The 19,489-nt window shown below is 36.9% G+C and overlaps 1 protein-coding gene across 8 annotated transcripts in view; it reads right to left on the bottom strand.

Annotated features, from left to right (window-relative positions):
- Positions 1-19,489, bottom strand: part of VPS13D (vacuolar protein sorting 13 homolog D) — a 108,523-nt gene that overhangs the window by 82,396 nt on the left and 6,638 nt on the right. For 7 of the 8 annotated variants that reach the window (XM_075437606.1, XM_075437610.1, XM_075437607.1 and 4 more), the window contains exons 7-24: positions 19,296-19,400; positions 18,796-18,966; positions 17,760-17,860; positions 16,984-17,152; positions 15,480-15,572; positions 14,544-14,754; positions 13,779-13,958; positions 13,212-13,342; positions 12,384-12,456; positions 11,698-11,868; positions 10,413-10,543; positions 9,370-9,502; positions 5,623-7,845; positions 5,111-5,262; positions 3,287-4,321; positions 2,336-2,426; positions 1,697-1,823; positions 592-772 (exon numbers count right to left, since the gene is read on the bottom strand). In XM_075437606.1, coding sequence (XP_075293721.1) covers positions 592-772; positions 1,697-1,823; positions 2,336-2,426; positions 3,287-4,321; positions 5,111-5,262; positions 5,623-7,845; positions 9,370-9,502; positions 10,413-10,543; positions 11,698-11,868; positions 12,384-12,456; positions 13,212-13,342; positions 13,779-13,958; positions 14,544-14,754; positions 15,480-15,572; positions 16,984-17,152; positions 17,760-17,860; positions 18,796-18,966; positions 19,296-19,400 — 5,478 coding nt within the window. The remainder of the gene's footprint in view (positions 1-591; positions 773-1,696; positions 1,824-2,335; positions 2,427-3,286; positions 4,322-5,110; positions 5,263-5,622; positions 7,846-9,369; positions 9,503-10,412; positions 10,544-11,697; positions 11,869-12,383; positions 12,457-13,211; positions 13,343-13,778; positions 13,959-14,543; positions 14,755-15,479; positions 15,573-16,983; positions 17,153-17,759; positions 17,861-18,795; positions 18,967-19,295; positions 19,401-19,489) is intronic. The other variant, XM_075437608.1, reaches the window with a different exon arrangement.

The raw sequence follows: 19,489 nt of genomic DNA, 5'->3' as shown, positions 1-19,489 counted from the left end.
GTATTAGCCATATTAATCACTCCCGCATTAACTTTTGTACAAAATAGGCTATGACTGTCATGATCATTTCTATGCTCTATTGTGAAGAAGTTCGGCGTATGATTTTCTCAGTCTACCAGCCATCATGCTTAATCAAAGATATACAGAGGAGCAGAACTGAAGGACTTCTCACTTGGTTCTGCTTATTCAGGTACTGAGTAACTTACCCAGCAAACAGTGGAGAAAAAGGCAAGGTAAAATCTTAAGCCATTTTCGTCCAGCATCACAATAACAGGAAAACACCTGTATTGGTGCATACTGCAGGATCCAGGTACCAAAATTTTAAGTAATGTGCAAATTTGATATTCTACACTTTCAAATAGCAGCAGGATGGTCCTAAATGCAGCCTTTTCACCACAAGATGATTATGAGCAATCTCCACTAATACCAGAACTCTAAAACATCTCATCATTTCAACTCACTGAGTTGATGCATTAACATGAATTTTATACTGCATTTCAACTTCCAAAAGTAAGCTAAGAAAAAGGAAAAATAAGAGAAAGAGAAAAGGGAAAAAAGAGAAGGAGAAAACAGAATAAAACCCAGACTTACTGTTTGTCCTTCAATTGCTGCTCTTTGCCTCCCCAAGACATCCTGAAGCTGAGTAAAATGTTGGATGAAAGACACCACCTCTGCCTGGAAACGCTGAGTATGCACATATTGAACAGATGCCATTCGTAGAGTGACACGAATATCACACTCCCTCTGTAGAAATGGATCTGGCCTCCCATATCTATGATAAAGGTTGAAAGTAAAATTTAGCTATCTTAGCCACATTCTGCAAAGAGTGCTATTCATTTTTTTTGCATTTAAAATAGTAATATAGAGGATTTAACTGATGTTCACAGTGTATTATTAAAACGATTTCACTCATAGATATGAAAAACTGGCTTTACATTCATTATTTATAAATTACATATATTTAAGTGCTACTGATTTTTAATTAAACAAACAGGAAAATTCTACATTTTGGAACATACCTCAAATCTCTACATCTAACAGATACACCTTTGGTGATTTTATACATCTGAACAGTGGCTTATAAGGTGAGTACTTTACTGCATAGTAATCTGTAGATTCAACTCTGTATCAGTGTGCTGTTACATTTCAAATTATTTCCATAACATTACTTGGATAACTTCTGATCTGATTAATTCCAGTGTGTGGAGGAGGGGGTGGAAAACCATGAAACATCACAGGATAAGAACTAGTGCTTTACACAACGCAGAACTTCAAGCATACACTATGACAAAAGCAAACCCTTAATTCCAAAATTAAATAAGGAAAAATGGAAATTAAATGAAATTTCAACCAATGATCAGCTGAAAACATCTTCCAACTTTTAAAAAACAACTACTATTTTACCTGGGAACAAACTAACACCTAAATACTTTCAAGAACAGCTGTAGAGGGAAATAAAAAACTATTTTTCCTGATAAGCCATGCATATTGCAGGACAAAGAAAAGTCAAAAATCATAGCTTAATGACTGAAAACGTTCAAAGTCGCATTTAAGTCACAAACGTCCAAAGCAGAATCATGCAGACCTGACAGCTGTGGGTTTGGTTTTCTGGGTTTGGTTGGGTTTCATTTTGGTTTCTTGGGGTGTGGGGAGTTAATGGTGTTAATATCGAGTAACAAGAAATTTGAATTCATACTTGTAGACTTGGAAAATGAGCGCCTCTTCACCCCTTGTAGTGAAACGTTCCCTGTAAAATTCTCCATGAGCTGTAAGGTCACTTAAGGACAGACTTCCAATACTTCCTTGCAAGGCTAAATCTCCCTCTGCAAAACAACAGATAGACAATTAGGATCCTCAAACACACGTAAGTTATTAAAACCCAGAAGTTTATATTAGTGGGATAAACCCGTTACAAGTAATTAACTAAATCACATTCAATTAAACATCAAACTTCACGTTCAAAGAAGAGGACGTCCTTCTGCTACAAAGATTACATTAGCCCAAACATAACCCTATGCTTTGCATACATATGTGATCACACCACTTTGATCTGTCAAAACTTAGATAGAACTCTTTTTTTTCTCTACAACAGTAATATACACTAAATCCTAGCCAGTCTCAGCTAAAAACGGTCAAGGGTTTGACAACTAGGAGGGATGTCAGGATTCAAAATAAAGCCTGAAAAAGCAGAGGAAGAAGCAGTGGGAAGAGAACGTACATCCTCCCTGGGAAACAACCAATAAGAAATGCTCTCATTTTGGTGCAAATCACAGCTCCAGTGCACACCACCTTTTATTTTAAACTGCATACCACCTTAGCTCTCCAGTCTACTCACCAATCACTTCCAAATGAGCTGCAAGTTTTGACACGCTGGCTTTAGCAAGCTCACTAGTTGTCTTATTCAGTACTAACGATAAAGAATGGACCTGGTCAAACAAAAAGGAACAGGTTGGTATTAAACGATATGACTTCATAGTCTTGTTAGTGTTTTTCAAGACAATTGCACTGTAACACATAAATGGCAAACAAGAATTATCTGACTGGGAGACGCTGGAGGAAAGCAACCTTTTTACTTCCTTCTTTGCACATGAACGGGTCTCCCAAGCAACTTCGAATGATCAGGTCATCAACAAATCCTAGCACTGTTGTCTTTGTTCTTTTTCAAGATTCGTCATTGTTAAGTTAGACTGCAGGACCTCTGTGCAAAGACTACATATACATACATGCAATTTTTAAAAAAAATATATGTTTATACACATATATGTACAGACATATATGTATATATATTTACAAAAGTATATGCTTCGTTTTTAAAACAAACTCCATAGTACCTAGAACAGCACAGCGTCAACATCAGTAAGTCAGGTCCTTAATATTCAAGCAACCTTTTCACTTAAGAGATCACAGACATTTAGTCTGTGCCCTGTGTTAACCTCAGGGAAGTAACAGTCACTGCCCACCAGACCCGGACTTTCCTGAGACTCTCAGGCATTGAGCAGACTGGATGGGGCTGGGGCGGTGGGTGTCAAACTCTACTTATGACAGGTCCATTGGATGAACATGGAGCATTCTACTTCAGCCTCCCTTTTTTGCAAATGTTTTACTTTTCTGAAACTTCTGCACTTTTTTAAACTACATCTACGCACGCCTTAAATCTACTGTTTCTGAATTTATGCACATCCTCTACTAGAATATAAAACATTTGATTCAAATGTCACCTTAAGTTTCTATAAACCAGACGTTTTACGACAGACAATCCAATTACTATTTTGCATCTCAAGTATACCTTCAGATCCAGTTTAGTGTTTACGGGCTCTTGGGCTTGAGAAGCTGACAAGGTATTTATTTCTGATTTGATTGTCTGCTGAGTATCTTCAGGCTGCAGCTTCATAGCATGGTTATCAGCAGTGGATCCAATCCCAAAGAAATCCAGTATCACTACCCAAGTTTGCAAAGTTATTAAGACATCTAGACAATTAAAATCAACATCTACACTACGGTTAATTTTGTTATAGTGAGAAGAAAATTCAGGATGTTTCCTATCCACTAGAAATATATTGATATGAACTAATGAATCATCAAAGTTACTTTTTCCACAGGGCAACTTGGATCTGTCTGCTGTTGGAGAAGGAGGTGGAGTCAGAGGATACTCCGAATCAGCATCATCTTTCTGCTTCTTACGGGAGGCACAAACTGGTCTTTGGTATAGCTGAAAGACATTGGGTGCTTCTTCCATATGGGAAGGTAAGGAACGTGGCATATCTGGATATTCTACATTGGATACCGAGGGACAAGACTGTGAAAGATACTCCTTCTGTGCTAAACTGGATGGCTTGGGTGCTCCACGGGACACCATGAGATTCTTATACATAGAGTCTGGATTTTTTTCCAGAAGATCTTCCATTAGCAGAGAACGCAAGGCAATCTGAATAGACAAAGTCTGAGGATGATCTTTAGCAAACTCAACATCAAAATCCTGAAACTTAAGGCTGACAAGGCCTTGTGCACCAAGTGTAAGGTCACCACTTAACTGAACCTGGAGCTCTGAGACACGAAAGTTTGCTTGAATCTGAGTAAAAGATTTTGTTTCCCTAATAGCTAACGACTTGTTTGGAACAGAACTAAAATTAGAATGGCTGAATAAGCCATTTTCCTTCTGTTCACTTGGGAATTCTGTGCCTGTACTATGCAGTGATGCTGAAGGAGAACTATGACAAGTTGAAGATACAGAAGTGGCTGGAAATTTGTTCAAGTCTTCACTGTAAATTAAATTATCCAGAGTCTGCAGGACTTGTTCATACACGTGTTTTGCTAATACCACCTACAATGTAGAAAAAAGAAACAATCATCAGGTTACAGCTCTCTATATTAATAAAATCAGTACACATATTTTAAAACTCACAATCGGAAAGACTGTGGAATTTCAAACCAGACAAATTTTAAGTTTGTCCACAAGTAAAAAAAAATCTAGAACAAGGTACAATGCAAAGTTGAAGCAAAACAATTCTGTATTAGCTCTGTAAGATGACACAATCCGGAAACATATGGGATAGGATCCTAGAATAGGATGCCTTGTATTCCTAGGCAAAAAGCATCCATACAGAGTTAGTTAAAAATAATTCATCATACAAACCAGCCTTAACTCAGCATGCTGAGATTATACAGTAATATATGGAAAAAACATTCCACTTCACCATCATTGCTTGCTTTAGAAGCTTCAGTTTCCTCTACTTAACAACTCCGCTCCTGCAGAGATTTTGTTCAAGATAGTGGCATTTTAATTCTTAGTTTCTACTAGAACTGCAAATAAACATATTTGAACAGTGACACATTTATTTTTCCTTCTGTGATAGGTGTTCAGGGTAAGTAAAAGTCAGACTAATTCATAAAGATGTCTAAAATGGCCCAAAACAAGATTGGACTTGTCATTTATATTAAGAAATTTTGGTCATTGTTGTTGTCTTAAGACTGTCTCTTCTAACCACATCTGTAAGGATCTGATTTCTAAACTACCCATGTGTTAAACCTGAAAATATTTGCCTGAAAAATACTTTTCTTCTATGCAGGGAAATACTTTTATATTGACAGTAGAAATACTGCATTACTATACCTGAAGAGGGTTCACAAATTTCCCTTCAATCTTCATAATGCTTGATATTCCAAAGTCTTCATTACTGAGAGGAAAAGCTAAATCCAAATCTCTCTCTAGTGGTATCTTTTCCAATTCAAACTGGATGGTGGTGTTATTCAGAATGTGGAAAGCTGTGAAGATCAAGTTAAATTAAAACAATATTATAATAAGTGAACTGACTATCCTATATAGACTGTACAGCAGAGATAACATAGTGGCTATTTCACTGGCTCAGAATCTCTTAGCAATGCTAAAATAAGTATTTATGGCTACGTTTTGTTAAATTTCTGCACGAAAATCACTATTCAGTTTTTGCTTAGGAGACCGAAAATGGATATAAATAAAATAACTTGTCCGTTGTAATTAAAATTGAGAAGTATATTTCAGGAGGATAGGTGAGACAGAATACAGAATCAGACCTATGGTCAATACAGAGTTTCAGTACCATCTACTACTCATTAAAATAATTAAGAGTCCTCTGATTAACATACCATGGCCTTTATGTAACGACTCAAAGAAGTCATGACGAGTAAAATGGGATTCTTCCTGGCTACTAATACTGGCAGGACCTGAAGAAGAATGCGGCCCATGAGATACTTCACTTGCAGACTCCTTCTTGCTCATAAATTGACTGCTGTTTAAAGAATACATTTTAATATCTTTAATTTCAACTTGCAGTCTATCACTTGTAGATTCATCTTCTCCTGGTACAAAATTCTGAATAGATATTTGTCCTAGATGACCTACAAGCAGTTCAGAGCTACCAGGCTTTCGAGGTATTGAGACAATCGGTGATTCAATGTTTACATTTAATATAAGCTTAATAGTATCAGTTTTGAGAGACTGCGATCCAAATGCATAGCCTTCATTATCTTCTAAGTTGGCAGCATCTCTTGATCGTGGTGTTGTATCAAACAAAGAAACCATTTCACTGTATTCAGCAGTTTTAGTTGCCAAGACTGTAGTAACTTTTGAAGCTGCACTTTTCAGCATGCTGCGGAAATTCTCTTCCAATTCATCCATTGACAAAGTTAGTTCTTTCAAAAACTTAGCTGAATGGTTGTAGTGTAAGGAGGCCATTTTGAGGTTGAGAGAACATTCCTCTTTTGACTTTTCTGTGAAAGTGAAGCTTAAAGCATCTGGAACGCTATTTCCGTCATCAAGCCTAAACAATAAAGATTCAAAGTGACCTACATCACCAATGAGATTTTCATACCTAACTGTATTCCCAATGCTGACAACATACTGGTTCTTAACACTATCTTGTGTTAGGTCCATAAGGTGAAGGCATCCAAGAGAGCCATTTACATCAAATTTACTACACATGGAGACATTGACTTTGGTGCCACCAATACTGGCTGTTGCAATTTTTCTGCCATATTTTTCTCCATTTGTCATGCCAACTGTCCTCAGGAGGAGTATATTTAACCAGTGAATATCAACTGCTACCTCTGTATTCTGTACGTAAGTAGACTGGAAGGTTTCCTGTTCCCTCCAATCTCTTTCCAAGTCAGTTATTAAAGGCTGAGGACTAGAAACTTCCTTCTCTTTTGGGAAAGATTTCTGGAGAAACCCAATCAGTTCAACAATAGTCTCTGGATTAAGGATGATATCCAGGTTGTTCACCTGTACAGAGATCACTTGCAGACTGCTATCCAAATTCATCGATGGACATTCTGCACTCACAAACTGATACTCTAATTTTATCAGGGACTCTTGATCTTTTGCATTGTTACCAGAAGAAGTATTTGAGGCTGTAGTGCATCTCTCTGCCAAACTAGCTACATCAATGGGACGTGCATCATATGGTCCATAAACAGGGGACTGAGCCCTGCTGTCTCGAAGACTTCCTGTTGGCACATCAAAACTCAGATTCTTATGAGAAGCCATCAAAAGATCAAAATCTGTTCCGTATGTTTGCATAGTATCAACCAGTAACAGGCCATGAACAGTCAGGGACACTTCTGCATCATACGGCCTTTTCACAAAATGGGCATTGGTGCCAAAAACCTTGAGTACAGAGATATATCGTCCATTACTTTCAACACCCAACTGCATACAGTTTACTTTGAATTCAGCCAAGAGCAGCTGAGATTCAACAAGAACTTCCCTCGTATGCTGCTCCAGCATTACAACACTCTGTGTTAGATTCATTACAGAATCATGCAAACTGCCAAGCTGGTCTACCTCTGCAAAAATCTTGTCTTTCCCTAAATGTAGGGCATCAGAAGACTTAGTTTCAGATGTACTCAGCCGCGCACAACAGTTCTTCAGAGCCAATATTTTGTCTTCATTGATATGAATTTTCAAGTCTGGCAGACTGCCAGACAAGACAGCTCCTGGGTATTTTGGGTCAGACGTGTATATCAATCTCCGCTCCAGCTGTAGGTGAACATTGAATTTTTCTACCACATGAGTTGGACCCACATCACTATCTTGAACATGTTTCCAGTTGTCTTTCACTCGACCCACCATGATCTGAAGGTCCATAAATGAAAGTGTGTATCTCTCATACATTTTTTTGCTCATTAAGTGTGCTTGTAGCTGCTCTTCACTGATTTCTATGCCAGCCAATTCAGATATTTTGATGCCACTATTAGTGTTAGCTTCTGGCGGTGGAGTATTGGGAGGAGTTGCAAGAGGTGTTTTATATTCCTCATCACTCAATTCATTGACTTCTGAAGAAAAAGTATCTGCACTCCTTTTAGATTCTTCTGTGGATTAAAAAAATAACCATAAATAAGCAAATAAAGTATTCTCCCTCCTTGGATATTTCCCATCATTACCTGATCATCCTGACTGAAGGTGTATTTTTTTAAACACAAAGCATACCTGGTACTGTCCTCACCCCCTTTCACTGTCACTTTTAGTTTTTCTCAACATGAAATCTACTACACTTTTTACATGCATGCAGATGTCAGTCACAATGTATTATAAAATCTATTAAAAGACACTAATGTCTCATTTTTAACCCACTTACTATTACTACATGATTTACTTCTAATCAAGTTGTTTAAAAAAACAACAACAACAAAAAAAAAAACCATTACTCTCCCTACGCAATTCTTTCTATCCTCAAAACCAACTGAAAGGTAAGAGCTACTTAGATACAATACATTTATGATCAGAAGTTTTTGACCAATTAACTTCATTGCCTAATATTAACTTTCATTTTATTACCATAAGAAAAGGATTTTTTACAAAGCAGGAACACCCCTCAAAACTCTCCTGTACTTTTTTACCTTTTTTTTTTAAGCTCCTTTTAAACAGCCCAATGCCTCAACTTCACTGGGAAACATAAATCTATTTTGAACAAACAATTCGTGTTCTTTTTCTAGGCTGCCCTAAGACAGCATTTACTAAAAAGGAAGCTACTAACACATTGCAGAGTTTAGTTGATGCTAGAAAAGATTAAATGATTCAAAGACATCCAGAGCGAAAACATTCCACTGTAGACAATGTCAGGCTTGACACCTCAACTTTCCACTGCACCACAAAAACCAGCTCATCCTACAGCTGCACTTTTTAAAAAGGAAACGAATACCACACAGATATCTCTTCCAATATTTTTTTAACATAGTCTCACATACCATACAGCTCAACTACATGTTAAGTAGGTCTAATCTATTTACAAGTTCCACTGTACTTTCTTCTTAATTTTCCTGCATTGTTTTCCTAGTGGAATGGGAAAGACGCAACGATTTGTTTAAGGAGCAATGACCTCAACTTTTCCTACAAAGGACACCAATTTTCCTTTCACTTTTATTCAGCTAGCTATAGACACATGTGCTAAGAACAGAGATCCATGCAACTCCACGACCGGAGGGCTTATTCAAAGCATACTTTCACTGGGAACCCTGTCCCAAAAAAAACATTTGACAGTGAAATCCTATGCCACTCTCAGCCAAAACCATACCCAAGGTAAAGGGCCTGACACACCAGCTTCATACCTGTTCACAGCCTTCAAGAGGTGCAGGATATCACAGGGGAGCCTGTGTTAATCCCAAAACAACCCCAGACCCCTAACAAAACAAAAAAACTGCAAACACACCCCCATTATTTTTAAAATTGTGTATCAACCTTTAATTAAAAATTTATTGATAATAGCAGAATTGTTATGTGAAACTAGGCATATATAGGGGAAATAACCTTAAGACATCTCTACTTTCTACACAGACAAAAGAGTTTCTGGGAGAAGGTGGAAAGAAGACGAAAGCTGCAATAAGTCTAGCTCATACCTTGAGAATTGGTAAGTAATATTCTTCCCAGATCCACAACAACTAACACTGGATCCACAAACTTGAAATCATCAGGAAAGATCACCTGAGGGGCAGAAATATCAAGGCACACGGTCCAGCTTTTGCTGTTTTCCTGAAAGTTAAGAAGATATGATAGCCCACAAGAAATAGTTTCCCCTCACATACAAAGAAAGCTACGTCAAACAAATCACACCAGTTAGCCACTTTTTTACCCAAAGAGCTAACTTTCACCAATTTCACCCATACTAAAGTTTGGGAACTTGTTAAAGCACAGACTCCCATTACAGTCAATGAAGAGACATTTTCAGCAGGCGAAACATCCCATGCTAAGACATTTGCAATGAACCCCCCTCCAGAGCGACTCTCCGTCTCTCAGGTGGGGAGAGCGAACCTACCTGCAGAGCTAAGAGAAGGCATCTACTTTTGCATGACACTGTGTAAGATAAATCCTTGTCAAGGCTATGCATAAATACACCATGCATTAGACTGTGTTTTATCAAAGATCAAACTATTACTTTTTCAGAACAATTATTTTTTCATTTCACTGAAAACAATATAAAACAACTATCTTGCATCAATATAGCTAACTCCAAAGCTAGAGATTAATGACACTGATACATATACTAATACTACTTGAAACTGAAGAATGAGCAAACAACAAATAAAGGTGGAACAATTTCTTAGTTTAGAAAATTATCTTTAAATAAGTTACACACAAATTTAGCAAGTTTGATGTAACAGAGCTCCAATGCACACTGGAGCCAGTAAGCTGGTATGAAGTCATCTCAGTAATGGGGTCAAGAACAGAAAAATACTGTTCTGCCATTCATCACAACAGGTCTGCACCACAAAAATTGATTGTTTGACAGCAAAAGGAATACTACAATACTCCTCACGTTCTTAAACAGAACACCACACAAATAAACAACAAAAACCCCCCACTCTTTCGAGCTTGAAGTCCTACAACTTGTAGGCATGTGGCAAAAAAAGCCTACATAAACATTTTTGGGGCAAAAACTTACAATGAAGTCTCCCACTAGTAAACGATCAATAGTTTGCCTGATTTCAGCTTTTGTCTGCATTTTCAGCTTGTTGTACTGTCTTCTGGCAGCTTCGGCCACTCTTGCCTCTAGCTCAGACTGATATCCGAAACCTGCAGACAGATACAAAACCAACTAGGTATAATTTTGTCATTCTGTTACTGAATCAGGGAAAAAAAAAAAGAAAGAGAAAAAAGAAAAGATCTATTTTAAATTTTAGCAGTAAATATAGGACAGGAAAACATAGCAGTTGAAAGCCATTGGCTGTACCTACACAACAGGCTGCTTCATAGAAAAAAAGAAGCGTCTAGGCACAAAACAAACACATCCCACCAGAAAAAACACTTCCCAAACCTTTTTCTGGGTCTTTATTTGATGAGTTACTAAATTTGATGGAGACAGAAAGGGTGATAAGTACAGCAGCAGAGGAAATTCTGACTAACCATTAAGATGTTTGTGGAAGGTGCAGGCAGTCTTTTGTTTTTTTTTAGTTTGCTTTTTTGTTTTAAACTATACCTGTAACATTTATGGAATATTCTCGTCTTGTGAGACAAGGTAAGTACCATACAAACCTTTATACTAGGTAACTTACATCTTTTGGTATTTGCCAAAATCAATAGAAAAATGAATTGTTACTTTAAGAACATTTTAATGTTCCTTATTCTCACCTCTCATCTCCTCAGAAACTGAACTTTAACAACTAAAACTGCAAAGGTAGTCCCTTTATAATGTTACAAGCTCAGGTACTGGACTCCTAAATCTTGCTACCTTTAGAAGCTTAGGGAAGCAGTATGTTCAACATCTAAAAAACAAGGTACCTCAAGCAGCCGTAACAGATGTCAGACTTAATGTAACCAACAGAAGAGACACAACAGGAATTGGAATGCAATTAACTGTCCTCTCAAAAAAACCTTCTTGTTCTCCATGAATTTCCAGGAGAGATTACAGAAACAGGCCTCCTTATCCATGCATTTTAATTTAAGCAGCATGAACATCCACCATACGGTACAGCAGCAACTTGCAATTTTAAAGTAGAAGTTTCAGCAGTCTGCACGAGCAAAATTCCCAATTCAATTCAATGAAGGAACAAAAAAAATTCATCCAATGAAGACTCAGAGTATTTCTTACTTTGAATTTAAAGTGGAGATTCTTTGATTAGTGCTTTATATTTCTAAGAGTGAAAATAAATGAAATGAAAGATAAGAAAAGATGTAACACCACCAAAAAAAACCCCAACCCCACCAAAAAAACCACATTAAATGTTAACCTGAGGTATGAACTCTTCCCTTGTAGAAGAAGTCAGCTACTTTCTTAATGGCTTGTGGATTGTAAATAATATTTAGAGGTCTGGTACTGACTTCCAGGCGCCTCTCAAAATCGCTGTGGATTGGATTCCTTTCATAAAGCATCTCAAACACTGGGGCATCAGGATCTGCAACTGAATAAAAAAATCAGTTACAAAAAGCAGCTGTAAAACAACCGGAAAAAACAAATGGACAAAAGTAAAAAAACAACCCCCAAAAATTTAATAACTAATTTTTAATTCATACAACCAGGGAAAGTAGTACCTGTCCAAAAGTTCTTCAGTAACAGAAAAGCAAGTAATTTGATCAACTTCTACAATCAACAGAAATCAACATGTTTGTATATACAAAGCCACATCAGAACTGGGGTCCTAATGTTGAACTTATAACAATTTTTTTTCTTTTTTTAAACCAAGACAAAAAGCAAGTGCAATTCCCGTTGTCTTGAAATACATTTTTTCTTACTCACTTTCTTAAACTCAGCTCGCACACACACTTACACCTGAACAAAGCTTCTATGATTTTATCTTTACTATTTGCAAAAATCATTTCCAAGAATTCAAACTCTAGGCACTCAGTTTTGAAATTTCAGGTTTGTAGGAATTATCTCATACGCTTCTTATCATCAAACATAAAATGAAAGCTTTACCAGTGTTCTGATTAGTCATTTCTGAGGACAAACTTTGGAGTCCAAAGGAAGACATGCAGCCAACCTCTTTTTGCTGATAAGAATTTAAAAGAAAAAGATTGTTTAGATAAAATCAACCCAGCCACTTGATATAAGCATAAAAGTCTTTTCTGTATTACATCTTATGGTCACTTTGTAAGTATATGTATAGTCTGAGACTATTATATGCATTTTTTTTGTTAATGCAGTCAAACGACAGAAGGAAGTATGACTAAGAAGCTAACACGATCTACACGTGGCAGACAGACTGAAGTCTGAAGTGCAAATATCAGTCAGTTCTCTACAAAGTACAAAACACATGGGAAATTTTGATGGAATTAGATTCAAATTTTGTTTGCTCAGAAGAGATATCTGGAATCTTGTCAGCAATTCATTAGGAAGAAAAAAAAAGTTCTGTATTTCTGCTTTGAGTGTAACAGTATACAGGTGAAATAAAACCTTACTTGGACAAAAGAGCTTTTCAAAAAAGAACAATCACTGATTAAGCAGCCATGCTGATTGTTCCAAAAATCGAATCTTGTTCAATAAATTACCTTCTTCCCAGCACATATAACTGTAGTGTTAAATTACAAGCACACAGAGCAAACAATGAAGAGTTCTATGGATGATGCTTGAAAAGGGAGGGGAAACGTAAGTTCAACAAGTGGAAATTTTTCTTCCAAGACTTTTGTGTTCTCTTTCTGGGGTAAGACACAAACCAAGAAAAATGTGTTGACTTTTGGAATATGACTATTTTCATACACTCTTAAGCATTCTACATAGTAACTTAAAGTGTTTTTTTTCACCTACAGGATTTGGGAAAACAAGAACAGGAAATATGGTCCCTTCTGTTGCCAAATCCCTCAGAAAAAGACCACCAAGCTGCACTTTGAGAAGGGAAGAATTTCTGCGAGGAAGGGATTCTGCCAAGATCTTTACACCTGGAATATAAAGACATAAAATGTTTTTATTTTTTTTAGTACACAGCATAGGTTTTATTTAAATTTTACAGATAACAAATACCATCCAACCAGCAAGTCTTTTCAAAGTGCTTATATATATTCATTTCTACTAAAAAAATGAAACACATAAATTTGGAATACATTACAATGATTGCGAAACATGTGTTTCTATAGTTATCTTCCTTTCATATATAATAATGTCTAAAACTAGATTTCTGTGTTGAAATCATTCACACAACTGAAAAAAAGAAACTTATTTTCACTTGATACATCAATTTATGCAACCTGCTTTCCTATTTTCATTTTAAACTTTACTTCAGTATAGTAATTTAAAGAATTAAAAGCAAAAACCAAAGGAAGGTCTGAAGACAGACAAAGCTCTGGTCTTTTTTGAAGAACAGAAACTGACTTCTACCTGAAAACTCCAGCTGCATAAAAGCAGTCTCCTCAGCATGCATCACCTTCTTCTCCTTATGCAACAGAGTGAAAGAGCCACCCTGCAACTGTAGATTTAATTTAGCAAAAACATGATCTCTCTTTGTAAAGGTATTCATGCTAGAAGCATCTGCAGCAGCATCAAAAAATTCATCTGCACCTAATTGAAAAGAAAAAAAAAAAACAACCCACAACACAACACATTAAATAAGTCAAGTTTCTGGAAGGCTACTGAAGAACATAAAAGTTTCTCCAAATTTGAAAATAAAGATTTCCCCATCTTTATGGAAAAAAAATAGAAACAAAAAATAAAGTATACATACCTTCTTGCTTAACAAAACTGAATGTTCTGTAGAACCCTTACATTTCAATTAAGGTAATGTAAACCTAAATTTAAAAAGACTCCAACACCCCAGTACCGTTAATGTTGTACCCAGTCACAGCATGCTGCATGACCCCCACCCACCTGAACAGAAAAAGTCCCAAAGCTCTTTGTCATAAATATCTGTAACAGTGGGAGCAAATGTATTCCATATAGCGCTGTAGAAATAAGCGGGTACACCACGTACTGAGATTTTTTAACAGGGTATTAAGCTTTAGACAGGCTCTGCTACCTAGGTACATCCATTAACATGCGTAATCTTTTAACAGTACAGAACCAATGAGTTGTTTCTGTTCACCTTTACCAGGTATCTAACTATGGTAGCATTAGCAGCCTTAAAAAGAAAATCCTGTATTTCCATACCTAGTATGTCTTCTGGATTCCACTGTTCCTTTGGGTCTGGCAGCAGCCCTTCAAAAGGTTCACCTTCATATGTTTGCTGAGCATATCCATACCAACCTCCCCAACCAGGAAACCAAGACTGAAGATACTGCAGCATTCCAGTGCTACTGCCATGTGCAGATTCTGCTGTAGGCGAACCTCCAGGTGAATCAGGCAACGGCTCTTTAACACTCTATGTTTGAATATTGAAGACACATATTACTGCTTATAAGTGAAAGAACAGTACACAAAAGTCACAATAAAAATACAATTCCATCTATTTACTCAGCACTCTTCAGTATACCAGCAGTGATATTTTCAATCAATACCAAGTCTATTAGGAGAGCAGCAGCAAAGAAACAACAAACACATCATCAGTTAACTGCTGCATATTCATATATGAAGCCATATGGCATTATTTAAATCTTAGTCTAGCATGACTAAACCAAATAAGAAGTCATTTGACACCATAAAACACAGCTCTAAATTTTAGCAAGTGTATCTGAAAGAAAGATGATGTTGTACTGTTACAGAGCTTAGTCCATATTCTATGAAGTGTGCTCAGAAAGCTATTTACATGAGGCTTACTTCTGCCATAAATTTATTCTGGGAAAATACTCATTATAGGCCCTTATTTCCACTCTCTGTTTTTAAGATGAAGAGTGTTTGCCCTAGGAATTCCAGCAAGAATATTACTGAGGAAGATCATCATATGACTAGACAAAAGATTTCACTGTGCAAGTGACACCAGAGTAAAAACTGGTGGAATCGAATATTGTTTCCGATTTTAACATTAATGACACACCTCTAAATCATAACAAATACATGCCAGACCTCTCCAGCAGAACAGAACACAACAGCTCAGAATAATTCACTTAAAGATCCCAAATATTACCCTGTGTGCATGATGTTCCTCACCTCAGCTAGGTCATGAAATTTATCATGAACTATCTCATATAGTATCTTCAGCTCTTCATAAGTTTGCTCACCCTCAATACGACGCATTTCTGCCTGAAAAGACAGAAAAGGTAAAGTAACTGCACTAAAAGAATATAGCGTCTTATTCACAAACATGTCAAACATCTTTGCAATTAGTCAGAGATTCATAGAAAAAAACTAAGAAGGCATTAATGATATCGTCCAAGTGTCTAAGCACATAAAAAAAAACAGAAGTCGTGATCAACCACAATACTGACATGGCCCCATTTCCAAAATAAAGTTTATCTGCATTGTAAAATACATTATTTTAACACTTTTCATGGTAAAAATTCCTTGCCCAACTATATCCTCCTATCACACATCAGATGCAAAGTTTGCAGCACAAAATTCAAGCCATGGAAAATAATCTGATTTAACAGAATCACTAGCTTAGCCAGGAGCAAAAAAAAGCTTCTGTCTCAAATAAAGGAGGCAGAGGAAATGAATTGCATAGATTAGGACAATGTAGTATTCATACTCAGTTTCTTAGACGTTGTCTTCTTTGTACTGATCAAGAAGTTGTTTGTGGAAGCTTATGATTTATGTAAGTCTAAAGATATATAATGGAATAAGAAAGTAAAAGATATTTTTCTAGTCCAACGGCATTGCCCTTGCTGTATTTCACAGCGCTGCTGAAGACAATACACGCTATATGAAAGTAAAAGTTTCCCACTTTGCCAGGTACTATAAATCCAGCACACTGACCTACTCCTACAGTTCATGTCTAAATAACACAAGTAATGATTACATACAACTTAAAGTATCGACAGAATCACACCTGTAATTCAGACAGGTGAGGTACATGGTGCCCTGAACTGATTTAAAGAAAAAGTCCCAACAGACCTAGAGATAAAAAGCAGCTAATTATAGTTCACAGGTTTTTTTCTTTCTGAAGTAAGGCACAGATTCATTATTAGGGGCACTTTACTTCTAAATTCTCCATACTAAAATGAACTGGGAGGAAAAAAAAAACCAACCAAAAAAAAAAAAACTAACAAGCACCCCTAAACACACTGCCAATCAGCTACAATTTTTCCCACATTATCTACCCAACCATATGGGTGACCTGACACACTTCTAATACTTGAATGCTTTTTGAGCCTATAGAGAACACAAGTTAAGAAAGCATGCAACTGACTGACATAAACGCTCTATGAGAGTTAATGCTATTTTTGGTGAAAGGCAGCTACAGCTCAAAAAAAAAGACAGCTTTTTGCACAGCAAAACAAAAAAGCAAGAACCCTTCTGCACACACACCTCCCACAAGCCCAGGTTTCAAGCATTAAAAACTCAGTGGTGGTCAAAAGACAGTCTGTTCAGTGAAAATGGCCTGCAGTAAAACTAAAGATGTTTCTAAACTAGAACAGATTTTAAATTTGAGCAGGTGAAACAAATCAAATATGAGATAACTAATCAACATTGTAGAAAACCCAAATCTACACACCTGGTCTGTAGCAGACAGTGGTTCCCCCTTCAACTTGCTGTAATACATGTCAGTGTAAGACACTGCATCTTGGGCCCGATGTAATGCGAACTCCCAGGTAGAACGTTGCCTCTGCTCCCTGATCTCCGAAAGATTAGCATTCAAGGCAAAGATCCACCATTCTCGGCAGCTGAAATATTTTAGAATTACTATATTACCAGTATTTAAAAAAAAAAAAAAAAAGTATGTCAAACTGGTGAAAGGTCCAGGAGAGGTTCAGCGAAAAAACAGAAAAAGACGCACTATTAGAGACAGCCTATGTGGGCCAGTTCTACAAATTGTGTAGAACAGTGCTCTGCAATGTCCCCACCACTCCAGTGGGATTTAGTATAGCTGTTCTGTTATCAGGCACAGACAACAAAATGTTGAGTTACACAGACCTCGGGTCTGAACTGATACCATCTTTCTTATTTGCCATTAAAAGAAAATTAACAGGAGTTTTTTCCATAAAGATTACTTCAGAACATCACAGTGTGCGCATGGGGATAGCACCTCCAACACGATTTTAGTTCTTAAAAGCTATGAAAGAAGGATTTATAGCCTTAGGTAAGAATAATTTTAAGTTTTAATTACATCTGAATATTTAAAACAGATTTATGAGGTAGGGGAACAAAACAAGAACACTGAAACTCTAATATATGATTACTGCCTACTTTTTTGTATTTGTTTTCATTCTAGTCTCCCTAGTATAGTTTTTAATGCCATATCAACAACACCACATATGTAGATATACTTACTTCTCTGTTACCGTAACCTTTGGTCTCCACTTCCTGAATTTAAGCTGTCGTTCCTTTCTAGCCAGTTCCTTTAAAAATCCCATGATCTGCTGATACTGCATCTTTCAGCAAAAGAATACACAGACAAATTAGGCAATATTGGAGTGATTTCCAAATCAAAGGGGAGGAAAAAACAAAACAAACAAAAGACCAACCACAGGCTTAGTTTATCTGCATCAATGGCCTGCATATGGCTTCAGAATTAAGGTTAATGTTAATCGTAATTCATTACTTGCTTCTCTAGTGTTACATGTCTTCTCCCAGTGGGACATTCAATTTACAGGCCTCCTTATTTACAAACACACAGAATGAAATCCCCTTCCGCGTCAGACTATCAACCTAACATCAGCTGCTACTGTACATTCTATACACTAAAAAACCCCATATGCATCCCTCCTATTACTACAATAAACAACGTTATTTTTTTGCAATAATCAGTAAAATAATTCGGAATGCTTGGTTTTAAAACAAATTCTTTACATACCCCTTTCAGTTGCCTCTAAAACAAAATCTTTGAAAGTCTTAATTTCATGCTACAATAACTGGCATGCATGCTGTTACAAACACTACTACAGTTTCACCCTACAGGCATTTCACTGTTTGAATCAGAAACTGTTTATTCTTAGATACAGATAATTCAACACTGCATTTCACCAGCAGGATCTTCAGAAGCACTGACATACAAACAACAGTTGCAGCACATGGTAATGAAAAAATACCCTCTATGTCAAACTACTGATTTGAATTTGTAGACACTGTGATAACCAAAACACAACGGAATAACTTTTTTAATCAGTCATTTTGTTAGGAACTGACCATAAAGCAGTGTGCAACACCGCATGCAGATACCCAAGCAATCCTGAAGACTAACTAGTTTGGTCACCCAATGCAGCGTAACACAGTTAACAGCAGAGAGTTCATGATGGCCCCATTTACCTGCTTCTCAACAGCCTCTGTTTCAGATATGGAGCGCTAAATAAAGACGGCTGCTATTTACCTGGGAAAGTTTCAAGGGTATAGTCTCAAGATGAATGTCACACTCAAGCCGTGGAGTCTGGCGTGATTTTAAAGGCTCCTTGGAACAATTTCTCTTAAGAAGAGCAGAAGTGCATACAGGTTCCATGATGTAATTATGATCACGACTTTCCATACTTTTATCCATTGCTTCCTGTGGGTTACAAGCAAATTTATTCTATAAGAAATGAACCTACAACACTTGTTAGGATGCATTGGTTTAATATACTAGCATACACTTTATTAGCATGCCAGTCCATTAAAAACACCTCTTAAACATGTTCGCTCTTCAAAGGTAAGATATTTCACAGCACAGCCTCTGTGGGTTGCGCATATATCCCATCACGATAGCATAAAACCATAAACGGCGGTTGCTCTTAAAAGCACCAGATCCAATAAATTCGAAGTCAGTTAGGTCTGCAATACAGACAGACTAACAACAACAACAATCTCTCTTTCGCATGCAAAATCTCTCTCTTGTACCTGTAGCTGCCCAGGAGGCAGGTCACCCAATAAAGTGCAGTTGGTATCCCAATAAACACTGAAGTCGGCAACATCCAACTGTTTTTTCCGCATCAGCTTCTCAACCTGAAGTAAAAAAAGTGGAATAAAGCCAAGATCACACACCACATGCCATGTAGTTTTTAGTTCCACATCCTCGATAAACAACATGAAAT

The sequence above is a fragment of the Opisthocomus hoazin genome, chromosome 16, assembly GCF_030867145.1.
Source record: "Opisthocomus hoazin isolate bOpiHoa1 chromosome 16, bOpiHoa1.hap1, whole genome shotgun sequence".
Taxonomy (NCBI): Eukaryota; Metazoa; Chordata; class Aves; order Opisthocomiformes; family Opisthocomidae; genus Opisthocomus; species Opisthocomus hoazin.
Note: the sequence above shows the minus strand (reverse complement) of the source record. Positions and strands in the feature narration are given on the sequence as shown.